Source organism: Hyaena hyaena, unplaced genomic scaffold (assembly GCF_003009895.1).
Source record: "Hyaena hyaena isolate Hyena2069 unplaced genomic scaffold, ASM300989v1 scaffold_490, whole genome shotgun sequence".
NCBI classification, from domain to species: Eukaryota; Metazoa; Chordata; class Mammalia; order Carnivora; family Hyaenidae; genus Hyaena; species Hyaena hyaena.
The window spans coordinates 513,973-527,298 of NW_024081123.1; the positions used below are offsets into that span (position 1 = coordinate 513,973).

Below are 13,326 nucleotides of genomic sequence, written 5' to 3' on the forward strand. Positions count from 1 at the left end.
GTGATCATTTATCTCATGTCTTCATAGAGACCATGCCTCTAGCTTCTATTTCCTGAGGCAGACTGTACATGCTTTAGTTTATTCCTCACAGCATCCCTGCAAACTAGGCCACATGCCTATATTGCAGATAAATACACTGAGGTTCAGAGACTGTTGTCTACTTATATGTTTACTAGCTATGTAACTTGTTCAAGTTGTGATAGCTAGTAAGTGGCACAGCTGACATTCAAATGTAAGTTTCTCTAGCTATTAAGTTCACATTGTCTCCTCTATTCTATCAAGGATTCCATATTGGGGAAACTGACTCCTAATCTATTTCACCCCCAAACTGTTATATTATTTTTAAAAATTAGTCTATTTATCCTCAATATCTCTGTCTGTAAAACAGGAATAATGTTGATTTTTCTTCCTGGCATGACATCCTATATTAATTCCTTTGTTATGATTATATATGTAATATGTGGTATAATATATATGTATACATTCATAGCCTCTCTTGGAATTAAAATAAAGCCAATATTGGAGCTAGGATTAAAAATTGTACTAAGTAGAGGGGTGCCTGGATGGCTCAGTTGGTTAAGTTCTGACTCTAGCATAGGTCATGATCTCTCTGTTCCCGAGTTCAAGCCCCATGTCGGGCTCTGTACTGAAAGCTTAGAGCCTGGAGTCTGTTTCAGATTCTGTGTCTCCCTCTCTCTCTGCCTCTCTCCCACTCATACTCTGTCTCTCTCTCTCTCTCTCAAAAATAAATACAAAAATTTAAAAAATTGTACTAAGTGGAGAGTTTGATGTATTAATCAATGGTCATCTAAATTACTCTCACATGAAAATTTAGAAAAATATACTAGGAACTTATGGGCATAATGCATAGTTGCTTGTGAATTTCATAAGTGGTGAATATTGACACCAACTTTCATAATGAAAATGGCTACTTGATTATTTTATAATATGAAATAAAATTTTCCAGAATATATTGAAGAAAATAAGGATTTTTATTACTTTTATACTATGTTTGTTACTAGATTTATTAAAAGAAGTCACATTTACGGATGTAAAATTTCTTCTAAATACTAGTATATGGAAAAAAGTCAAATGGTTGAATGTACTATATACTTACTCCATACTTTGTAATAAATAGGGCTACTTAAAAAAAAAAAAATGTTTGGGGCACCTGGGTGGCTCAGTCAGTTAAGCCTCCAACTTAGGCTCAGGTCATGATCTCACGGTTCATAGGTTCCAGTCCGGCATCGGGCTCTGTGCTGACAGCTAGCTCAGAGCCTGGAGCCTGCTTCAGATTCTGTATCTCCCTGTCTCTCTGACCCTCCCTTGCTCACGCTGTCTCTCTCTCTCTCTCTCTCTCAGACATAAATAAAACATTAAAGAAAAGGAAAGTAAAAAAAATGTTTACTTATTTTTGAGAGACAGTATGAGTGCGTGAGAAGGAGAGGGGCAAAGAGAGAGGGAGAGACAGAATCCCAAGCAGGCTCTGTGCAGTCACAGCAGAGCCCCATGTGGAGAGTTTGCAGGGCTCAATTCCGCAAACCGGGAGATCATGACCTGAGCTGAAATCAAAGAGTTGAACACTTAACCAACTCAGTCACCCAGGTGCCCCTAGATCTACTTTTTGAGAAAAATGAAATGATAGAAGCTAACATAAACTGTCTTTTTGCTACAAAAAGAAAAAAAAAAGACAAAACGCCATCTACATATTTTAAAGTTTTAATTTGTTTGATGGATAATTAAATCATGTCATATCAATTTTTTTGACAAAGGATCTAGGACAGTTGGATTTTTTACTTACTGTATTTTCATGTGTGTGTATTGAATTAAAGAAAGAATAGAGTGTGTATTTATATGCATTTATATTTAATTAAAGAAAGAAATGCAAGAGTTTTCTGGCCTATTATCAAAGGATTTGCCTTTCTTCCAGATTGTTTTTTTCTTATAGTAAAACTATTTCACTCTGCCTTTTCTAGCCCCTAGATTATGAAGAAATGAAGAATCTGCAACTTAGTATGGGTGTCAGAAATAAAGCTGAATTTCATCACTCAATTATGTCTCAATATAAGCTCACAGCAACCGCCATCTCTGTGACTGTGTTAAATGTAATTGAAGGCTCAGTGTTCCGTCCAGGTTCAAAGACATATGTGGTGACTAGCAACATGGGACAAAATTATAAAGTGGGAGACTTTGTAGCTACTGACCTGGACACAGGTGGAGCTTCAACAACTGTTAGGTAAGACTGATATTCTCCAAATAATTTTTACCATATATTGAACTTAAGTACATGTGTTCTCTTTAGAAATTTTAAGTATCCAAATTAAAATACTTTATTTTTGAAACCATCATTCAATCATAAAAAGTACAAGCTCCTGAATTCTTATTTAATTTACAGCTTTTAACTTAAAATATAAAAATTTGTGCAAATGTAAGATGTAAAAAAAGTAAACGTGGAAAATACTAAAAGTTTGACATTTCCGTGTTTGTGCATTTTATTGACCCATTAGCTGATACCACATATCATCTTTATTCTCCCAGAAGATTTGATGGATTGATTTTCACCTTGCAAATCGGCCCAGATTGAAGTCAGTTAGATTTAGTTAGCTCATTTCAGTTACTCGCTTCACTTTAATCAGCATTTAATATTGATAAACTCTCTTTGTGCTCCACAGACGTGAGTTGACTGAGGGAAGACCATCCCCCCATCCCCTCCCATCTAGTCTTTGAATATAAGTGCCTGAGACAGTTATCTAAGCAACATTTAAGAAATATGTAGATGTGAAGGAAATTCAAAAGAAGCCCTATAAAGTCATTGTGAACATGGGAAGGGGGAATAAAAATTGGGAGAGAATGCAGCCCCAAACTGTTGAAGAAGCAATTTAACTTCTCAGGGAAGAGAACCATTTAGAATTAGAAGCAGCCCAGAGAGTTCCAGGAGCTGGGTCTTCCAGGATAGTTCTGATGTTACCAAAACAAAATGAAAATGGGACTGCCAGCATCAAAGATTATTCTGACATCCAAGGGGGCATAAGAGATATTCCATTAGAATTGGCTACCAGCAATTTATTTTTCTTAAATTTAAACCTTTTCCTTTTTTAAAGAAAAATTTTAATATTTTAATTTTATTTTTATTTTTGAGAGTCAGAGAGAGACAGCGCAAGCAGGGAAGGGTCAGAGAGAGAGAGATACAGAATCCGAAGACAAGACTCCAGGCCCTGAACTAGCTGTCAGCACAGAGCCTGAGGCGGGGCTTGGACCCACCATCTGTGAGATCATGACCTGAGCCAAAGTCAGACGTTTAACTGACTGAGCCACCCAGGCGCCCCAAATTAAACCTCTTCTATCTATTTTTAAAATTTTTTTAGAGAGAGAGAGACTGGAAGAGAGGAGCAGTGGGGCAGAGAGAGAGAGACAGAGAGAGAGAGAGGGAGAATCTTAAGCAGGCTCAAAGCTCAGCAAGGAGCCCTGACTCAGGGCTTGATCCCACCATCCTGGATTCATGACCTGAGCCAAAATCAAGAGTTGTTTGTTCAACTAGCTAAGCCACCCAGGCACCCCCCATACCTTTTCTATTTCTGAATGTGGTGGCACTGCCCTGGTAAAAAATAAAGTCTCTAATAATTGAAAATTATACCCAGAGCTTATAATCACTGACTTGAAACATGTGTTTTATAATCAAAATCTGTGTCTCTCTGTCTCTCTTTTAGATAGCTAACATTAATTTGTATTGTTTTCTTCAACTACAGATATGTAATGGGAAATAATCCTGGTAACCTACTCGATGTTGACTCCAAAACAGGCATAATTACTTTGAGAAATGCAGTTACCATGGAACAGTATCAAATGCTTGAGGGGAAATACCAAGGAACAATTCTATCTATAGATGGTAAGAAATCAACTTAACTTTTTTCCCTTCTAGAGGAAATTAGATATGTACTCAGAAATTAAAACTTTGTTATATTTTGAAGTGATCCTTTCCCAACAGAAAAATCATATCAGCTATTATAGATACAAATTTTTAATGATATGAGAGACAGTGTAACTCAGTGGCTAAGGCCATGAGCTCTGGAGTGAAAATGGATTGGTATCTTTCACCATCACTTAGTGGCAATGGGATTTTAAAGACGTTACTTAATCCATTTATTCCTCAGTCTTTTCTTTTGTAAAATGGAACACTAACACTATGGATCTAGAGATATTAAAAGAGTTATTAATATGTAAAGCACTTTGAAATGTACTGACATTCAATAAATACTAGTTCTTATTCATATCAATAAATGAAATTTTTAAATTGTATTATTAAATTACTTTCAAATAATTAGTCCAAAAGAACAGTTGAAATAATGTTACATAATTTTTTTTTTGTAAAGGTGATGTACAACTTCCTGTGAACAATTTGGAAGTAGCATGCTTATGTTAATTTGCCAAACCAACAAAATTTAAATTAGGTTGGCCACAAGAGGTGAAAAGTCCCTGAGACTAATTCCACTAAACGACCTTTGCTAATTCAGTTCCTCTTCTCTCCTTTCTATTTCTCCCCTTTTCTCTCTCTCTCTCTCTCTCTGTCTCTCCCCCTCTGTCTCTCTCTGTCTCTCTGTGTGTCTCTTTTGATTGTCCTAAACAGGAGTTGACAATTTCCACTTGCTTTGCAGACTAAAAAGAAATGAAATAACATTTCTTTAAAGTCATTCAACCAGGGGCGCCTGGGTGGCTCAGTCAGTTAAGCATCAGCCTGCCTCTTGATCTCAGCTCAGGTCACGATCTCATGGTTTGTGACATTGAGTGATGACAGCCTGGAGCCAGCTTGGGGTTTTCTCTCTCCCCCTTTCTCTGCCTTGCCCTTGCTTGTGCACACGTGCACGTGCTCTCTCTCTCTCTCTCTCTCTCTCTTAAAATAAATAAATAAACTTTGAAAAGAAACCTTAAGTTTATTTATTTGTTTGTTTGTTTTAATATAGTTTATTGTCAAGTTGGTTTCCATATAACACCCAGTGCTCATCCCAACAAATGCCCTCCTTCATGCCCATCACCCATTTTCCCCTCTCCCCCAGCCCCCTCAATGCTCAGTTTGTTCTCAGTATTTAAGAGTCTCTTATGGTCTACCTCCCTCCCTCTCCCCAACTATTTTTCCCCTTCCCCTCTCTATGGTCTTCTGTTAAGAAGAAACCATAAGTTTAAAGCCATTCAACAATTCAGAAATTCACCGCATTATACTGGTTTTTTAATCATAATTAGTTAAAATAAATGTAGTCTTTAAAAATATATTTAATATATATATTTATTTATTTATTTTGAGAAAGAGAGAGATAGCAGGAACAGACAGAAAAAGAGAGAGAAAGAATTCCAAGCAGGCTCTGTGCTTTGAGTTCAGAGCTCTATAAGGGTCTAGAACCCACAAACCTTGATACCATGACCTGAACCAAAACCAAGAGTTAGAGTTTTTTTAAATTTCTTATGTTTATTTATTTTTAAGAGAGAGAGAGCACAAGCAGGGGAGGGGCAGAGAGAGAGGGAGATACAGAATTCAAAGCAGTCTCCATCCAGGCTCTGAGCTGTCAGCACACAGTCTGATGTGGGGCTTGAACTCACAATCTGTGAGATTATGACCTAACCCGAAGTGAACCGCTTAACCAACTGAACCACTCAGGCACCCCCAAGAGTTGGATTCTTAACTAGCAGAGCTACTAAGGCACCCCCAAAATAAATATGGTTTTAAAAATGTACATTACAAATAGAAATGTTGATTTCATCTATAGATAAAACTTGTTTTGATTCAGTGCTGAAATTATCTTAAGCAATTGCTACTTTGCTCCTTTGATGACAACCAACATCAAGCTTAATTAGATACATGAAAGGGGACTGCTTACGAAATAGTTAGGCTTAATTCAAATAAAGAGCATTCCTTTTGTCTTCAAAAAATGAAAACTTATAATAGTGTATGCAATGATAATGATAAAAATAACAACAAAAACAATAGTAATAGTAGAATCAGCATAGCTGAGCTGAAAGGGCATGGGCTTTAATGTTAGATAGACTGAATTTTAACTTGTCTCTGTTATGTGCTTCCAGGGATCTCTTTCTTCATTTATTCAGAAACTATATATTGAATCCTGACCAAATGCCAGCCAGTGTGCGAGGTTCTAGGGTTACATCAATGACCAAAGTCTGACACAAAGCTCATATTTCTGTCATAGAGATAAAAACAATGACTTCAAACAAAATCATTCTTATGTGTTTACCCATTTTAATAATTTTGGGAGAAGTCCTAACTCTAAAAGTCTGAAAGCAGAGATTTTATAGCATTATCTATAATAATTAACAGGTAATATGTGTAGGCAAACTATGAGCCAAACTACGAGCCAAAATAAATATCATGGTCTCACAACTGATGAATTCCAGACCCATGTGGGGTTCTGTGCTGACTGCTCAGAGCCTGGAGCCTGCTTCAGATTCTGTGTCTCCCCAGCTTTCTCTCTGCCCCTCCCCCATTCATGCTCTGTCTCTCTGTCTCTGTCTCTCTCTGTCTCTCTCTCTCGCTCTCAAAAATAAATAAACATTTACCCTCTCTATATGCTAACTTGGGATATAAATTATAATAAATAAACAAATTACTAGATAAAAGAAAAATTAAAGTAAGTAAACATTTAAAAATATTTTTTAAATATTCACCTTCGTCTGATTTAAAAACTTAGTCACATACAAGGGCCAATTTGGGAAGTTACTGAATTAATGAGAATAAAGACATTGAAATAAGTTATCGATTGAAAAAATGGCTTTGTATTGTCCAACAATTATTACAGTCAATGTGTTAAATATTTCTTTCATTTTAATCTTGTTACAGATAATCTTCAAAGAACTTGTACCGGAACAATTAATATTAACCTTGATGGTTCTGGCTGGAAAACGGATGATAAAAGTAATACGGAAACCACTACTGGAGGTAGCGGAAGTAGTGGCGGAGGTGGCGGAGGTGACGGTGGAAGTAGCGGTGGAGATGGCAGTGGAGGTACCGGTGGATATGACACCAGTACTAACACAGATGACAAAACTTCCACTGATTACGGTGGTGGTACCAATATAAACACCAACACCAACTCTGAAGGAGAAGGCAGTACTTATCAGTTTCTCTCAGATAATGTCCATTTTGGTCCTGCTGGGATTGGACTGCTCATCATGGGATTCTTGGTCCTAGGATGTAAGTACTTTTCACAATCCTATTCATGTGTGTCGCCTCCCCTGAAATTATGGGGAGGAGATAAACTTTCTGATCTTTTGATAAAATGTACTTTACAAATTCTTATTTTGTGCACTTACCAAGAAATTCCTGTTTGGTGTTGGGTTAATGAGATAAGAAAGTCAAACTGCTTGACCCCCTTATATTGCAGTAGAGGCCCAAAAGGTCCTTGCCTCTAATCTCAGTGCAATGGGAAAGTGTCATAACTGGCAGGTTCAGATTGCTATCTGAGTGAAGAAGACAGTCAGAAAAGATCCAAACAATCAGTAAAAGCTACACAGAAAAAGCAAACTTGCAGAATGTAACATAAAATTTATGAGAAGTTAATTCTCTAATTTCACTTTTTTAGTCATATTTATTATCTTTTAACATTTTTTTAACATTTATTTTTTGAGAAAGAGAGACAGAGAGTGAGCGGGGGAGGGGTAGAGAGAGAGAGGGAGACACAGAATCTGAAGCAAGCCCCAGGCTCTGAGCTGTCAGCACGGAGCTCGACATGGAGCTCGAACTCACAGGCTGTGAGATCATGCATGATCTGAACTGAAGTCAGACGCTTAACCGACCGAGCTGCCCAGGCGCCCCTAGCCATATTATTATTAACCAACATTTTAAAACTTTAAAATTAAGTACTTTATAATGTTTATTTATTTATTGAGAGAGAGAGAGACAGAAAGAGAGAGAAAGAGAGAGAGAGACAGAGCGTGAGCAGGTGAGGGGCAGAGAGAGAGGGAGACACAGAGTCCAAAGCAGGGTCCAGGCTCCCAGCTGTCAGCACAGAGCCCATCGCAGGGCTCAAACTAATGAATTGTGAGATCACGACTTGAGCCAAAGTTGGATAGTTAACTGACTGAACCACACAGGCACCCCTAAAATTAGGTACTTTATAAAAGTAACTTGATTACTCAGGCATTGTTTATCTCTACTGCAAGGAATAGACGACTTTCATTTTGAGCTTGTTTCTTATATTGTTTACCTTTGGGCAGCGTAGTTAGTAAAAGATTTAAAAATTATGCATGGGATTTGGGGTCAAATATCTCTAGATTCAAAGCTATTTCTAAGCCCAGCAAATTCTCAAGAAAGGGAAATACATTCGATTCTTTCCCTCTTTCCTTTCTTTTTCTCCTCTCTTACTATCCCTCCCTTATTACTATCCTTACTATGCTCCTTCCTCTCTTCATTGCTTCCTTCTTGTTTCTTTCCGTCCTTTGTCATATTTCTGACTTACATATCCTTTTCTTCATCCATCCATTTATTCCAAATCATTAATCAAGGTTATATTATATAAAAGACTCTGCTAGAAACTTATTTAGATGAATAAGAAAACCTAACTGATTAACAAACAGAAAGACATTGTTAGGCAGCATAATACTCTCCATTTGTGTGTGAGTAAATTCAAGAAAAAATTCCATGTGGAGGAAGTCTTTAGGGAATAATTACTTCAAGCATGGGTAAGATTTCACTGCTGAAATAAAAAAAAAAGCAGGCATGTGTGAAAGGAAAAAAATAAACGCATGGAGGAGGGAACACAAAGACTCAAACACATTGTCCTCTGCAGCTCTCCTTTTTGTCTCCTTTAATATTTTCCTGAGTAATGACAGCAAAAAGACGCATCTGTTTTAAAGGTGTAACAATATGTGTAATTTGAATATTATATAACAAATTAAAGTTGATCACAGTCCTGTATACTGAAGCTCACATTTGATTTTGGTATCAATCAGTTTGTTGTCTGAAGCTTTCATAATAATTTTTAAATCAAGGGCAATTATATTAGGGATTCAAATTTAATCATAAAAAGTAAGTTGTTGGGGTGCCTGGGTGGCTTAGTTGGTTGAGCGTCTGACTTTCGCTTAGGTCATGATCTCGCGGTTCGTGGGTTCAAGCCCCGCGTCGGGCTCTGTGCTGACTGCCAGCTCAGAGCCTGGAGCCTGTTTCAGTCTGTGACTCCCTCTCTCTCTGATCCTCCCCTGCTCACGCTGTCTCTCTCTCTGTCTCCTAGAAATAAATAAAACATTTAAAAAAAAAAAAAGTAAGTTGTTTTATTTTAATGTGGTTCTGCAGCTAATTCCAATATTCCTATGCTTTCACCATCAGTGGTCCCATTTTTGTTGATCTGTTGTGACTGCGGAGGTGCCCCTCATGGGGGTGCTGGCTTTGAGCCTGTCCCTGAATGTTCAGATGGAGCAATTCACACATGGGCAGTAGAAGGACCACAGCCAGCTCCCATAGTAAGTGCTGACTTGTAAGAAATGGCCTTTTGGAGCACATGTACCCCAATGTTCATAGCAGCACTCTCAACAATAGCCAAAACATGGAAAGAGCCTAAGTGTCCATCAACGGACAAATGGATCAAGAAGATGTGGTTTATCTATACCATGGATACTACATGGCAATGAGAAACAATGAAATCTGGCCATGTGTAGCAACATGGATGGACCTTGAGGGTGTTATGCTGAATGAAATAAGTCAGGCAGAGGACAAATATCATATGTTTGCACGTATAGGAGGATTAGGAGGAACTTAACTAAGGAACAAGGGGGAGAAGAAGGGGGGAAATGGTGGGGGAAAGGGAGAGAGGCAAACCATGAGAGACTCTTGAATGCTGACAAAAACTGAGGACTGATGGATGTGGGGGGTGAGGGGGTGTGGGCATGGAGGAGGGCTCTTGTGGGGATGAGCACTGGGTGTTATATGGAAACCAATTTGACAATAAACTATTTGTAAAAAAGAAAAGAAAAGAAAAGAAATGGCCTTTGGCGGTCACCGAAACTCAGCCTCGTGCACAGAAGCCAATACATTGGCAATCACTCGTGGTCTATGCTATTTTATTCTTTGTTCTGGGATGGCCAATGTGGAAAATGAAGAGAAATCAAAGGTACATCAAAATCAGGTGGAAGTAAAGGCTTTGGAAATGAGGTTCAAGTTTTAAATGGATTTCAGGCCAGAAAAGGCTTTCGAAATGAAGTTTAGGTTTTAAATGGATTTCAGAAGTTTTGTAAATAGTGTTCTTTTAGAATCTGAGTTAATTTGAGAACAAACCCAAAGAATGATAAAACAAAAGAGCCATTACAAATGGTGAAATGTTTCTTGTCTCTTAGGATGTGACCACTGGCTGTGTACCACCAATAGGAACCGGGAATGGAGCTATAATTGAATGCATTGACACTTCAGGTAAAAAGGTTTTTTTTGTTTGTTTGTTTTGTGTTTTTTTAATTTTAACAGCTCATGACTAAGGGATTCTGTTCTGTTTTTGCATGCCTTGTCAATACTCAATTATCTTACTCATCTTTAAAATTATTTTTATTATTCACTTTCAAATGACTAATTTGCAAATTCAATGGTAAGGAAAAGCCTGTAGTAATTATTATTCTTATATGTTGAATTTTTAAAATCTTCCTCAATGATTAGAGAGCACTTAGGAGACGACTCTCTTAGGACCTCTATAAATAGGAGAGAAGAACTGAAATTTAGCCACAAGTCAAGTTTCATCCAGGTCCAAGAAAATACAGTTGATCCCTGAATAGCACGGTGTTCGAGATGTCGACCTCTGTGCAGTCAAAAATATGAGTATTAACTTTTGACCCCCCCAAAACGTAACTACTAACAGTCTGCTGCTGACCAGAAGCCTTACTGCTAACATAAACCATCAGTTAACACATAGTTTGTATGTGTTTATATATATATATATATATATACTGTATTCTTACAATAAAGTGAGCTAGAGAAATTGTTTTTAAGAAAATCGTAAGAAAGAAATAACATATTTACATTACTGAACTTATTCACACAAAAAAAATCTGCATTCAAACACAGGAAGGGTCAACTATACTAATTAGAATTAACATACAACCCAATTTTTTAAAGTTTATTTATTTCGAGAAAGAGAAAGAGAGCACCAGTGGGGGAGGGCCAGAAAGAGAGAAGGAGAGAGAGAATCCCAAGCAGGCTCCACACTCTCAGTGCAGAGCACAATGCTGGACTCAATGTGGGGCTTGATCCCATGAACATGAAATCATGACCTCAATCAAGAGCTGAAATCAAGAGTCAGGCACCTAACCGACTGAGCCACCCAGATGCTCCAATGTATGACCCAATTAAAATAGATCTGTGCTCATGTCTTGAGACTAGAATCTACTTTCATAATTCATGAATGATTCAAAACTACTGACTTTAGCCGCTATCATGACAAAGAAAAAAAACTGCATCCATTCTCAGCATGAGAGTAAAGATTGACCTAAAAAGTCTTGTCTGGGGCGCCTGGGTGGCTTAGTCGGTTGAGCGTCCGACTTTCGCTTGGGTCATGATCTCGCGGTTCGTGGGTTCAAGCCCCGCGTCGGGCTCTGTGCTGACTGCCAGTTCGGAGCCTGGAGCCTGTTTCAGTCTGTGACTCCCTCTCTCTCTGACCCTCCCCTGCTCACGCTGTCTCTCTCTCTCTCTCCTAAAAATAAATAAAACATTAAAAAAAAAAAAAAGTCTTGTCTGGTTTCATAAATTGAAAGTAGTAGAAACACCATCAGAATCTTTCCACATTCTCAGCTGAGGCTGTGTACAGGTGATGGAGTTCTTCCTTGCATACTGTTAACCAAAGTTATAACATGATACGCCTTAAAACGGGGGTATAGACCAGTTCACAGGCAGAAATGGGGGAAAAATTGGAATTCTACAGCAAAGGGATAGCTTGCATGCTAGTAAAAAAAGTTTTTTTTAATTTTTCATATCTTTGAAAACACTTGTACCATCTTGCTTTTTCTCAGTTAACAAAGTTAGTGATTCTCTTACTTTTCTCTCAGTCTTTTCAAATTTGTTATTATTACTTTTCTACTTTGCACTCTATCTTTTTTTTTTCAAATGTGTATTTATTTTTGAGAAAGAGAGAAAGAGAGAAAGAAAAAGTGTGTGTGTGTGTGTGTGTGAACTGGGAAGGGGCAAAGAGAAAAGGGAGACACAGAATCTGAAGCAGGCTCCAGGCTCTGAGCTATCAGGACAGAACTGGACATGGGGCTCAAATCCATGAACTATGAGATCATGACTTGAGCGGAAGTCGGATGCTTAACTGACTGAGCCACCCAGGTGCCCCCCACTACTTTGAACTCTTTAAAATAGAAGAGGCACAAGAATGCTCACAGTTTGTAGAAATGTACTTTACTCAAAGTACTAGACACACTAACCTTAAAATCTATCTCTCCTCCCAATGTGTCCATTTTTATTAATGACACCAACATCCACTCACCTCAAAAGCAGAGCTGGTTGACTCTTCTATCTCTCTGTTCTTTTTTTTTTTTAAGTTTATTTATTTATTTATTTGAGGGGCAGGGCACACATGCAGGCCAGGGAGGCACAGAGAGAAAGGAAGAGAGAAGATCCCAAGCAGGCTCCCCACTGCCAGTGCAGAGCTTGACAGGGGACTCAAACTCATGAACAACGAGATCATGACCAGAGCTGAAATCAAGAGTCAGAAGCTCAACCGACTGAGTCACCTAGGCACCCCTCTATCTCTCTATTCTTGACTCCCATTCCATTCTCAAGACTTGTCAAATCATCAGTCCATCAGGATTTACATAGGCATTTATCCCCTTATTACATCTACAAGCATTTACACAAATCTAGAACAAAGCACAATGAGAGGCACCAGAATCATAAAAGTATAAAAAAAAACACACTGTCTCTAAAATCAAGATCTTTAAAATATTAAAGCCATGGGGCATTTATCCCACGGTCAACACTTTCCTGATCCATGGCTCTACTACAGTGTGAGCCATCATTTTATCTAACTTAATTTGAATATTGTAACAAGCTTCTATTCACCCATCACATCCAAGTGAAAACCCAAGATTCTCCATGTAAACCTTTCCTCACCACAGCCATGGCCTCTCCTCCGAAGCCAGTGGTTCTCGGGTGTTCTTCTGGACACACTGTGCTTCTAATATGTTGGGGTATTCTAATACTGTTTAACTTTTAGAATTTTGGAATCCTCCCCAACTCCCTCAATTTGAAATCAAACTCTCTAAAGCATATGCTTTTATAACCTCCATGCAAGCCCCCCTCTTCCAGCATGACACAATTACCAACAAATAGTTAACATCAAAGAGTTAACA

The 13,326-nt window shown here is 38.1% G+C and overlaps 1 protein-coding gene across 1 annotated transcript in view; it reads left to right on the forward strand.

Annotated features, from left to right (window-relative positions):
- The window catches only part of DSG1 (desmoglein 1), a 35,553-nt gene that overhangs the window by 18,765 nt on the left and 3,462 nt on the right, over positions 1 to 13,326 (forward strand). Inside the window, exons 9-14 of the mRNA XM_039254450.1 lie at positions 1,977 to 2,236; positions 3,747 to 3,886; positions 6,842 to 6,961; positions 6,995 to 7,195; positions 9,326 to 9,459; positions 10,330 to 10,402. Coding sequence (XP_039110381.1) covers positions 1,977 to 2,236; positions 3,747 to 3,886; positions 6,842 to 6,961; positions 6,995 to 7,195; positions 9,326 to 9,459; positions 10,330 to 10,402 — 928 coding nt within the window. The remainder of the gene's footprint in view (positions 1 to 1,976; positions 2,237 to 3,746; positions 3,887 to 6,841; positions 6,962 to 6,994; positions 7,196 to 9,325; positions 9,460 to 10,329; positions 10,403 to 13,326) is intronic.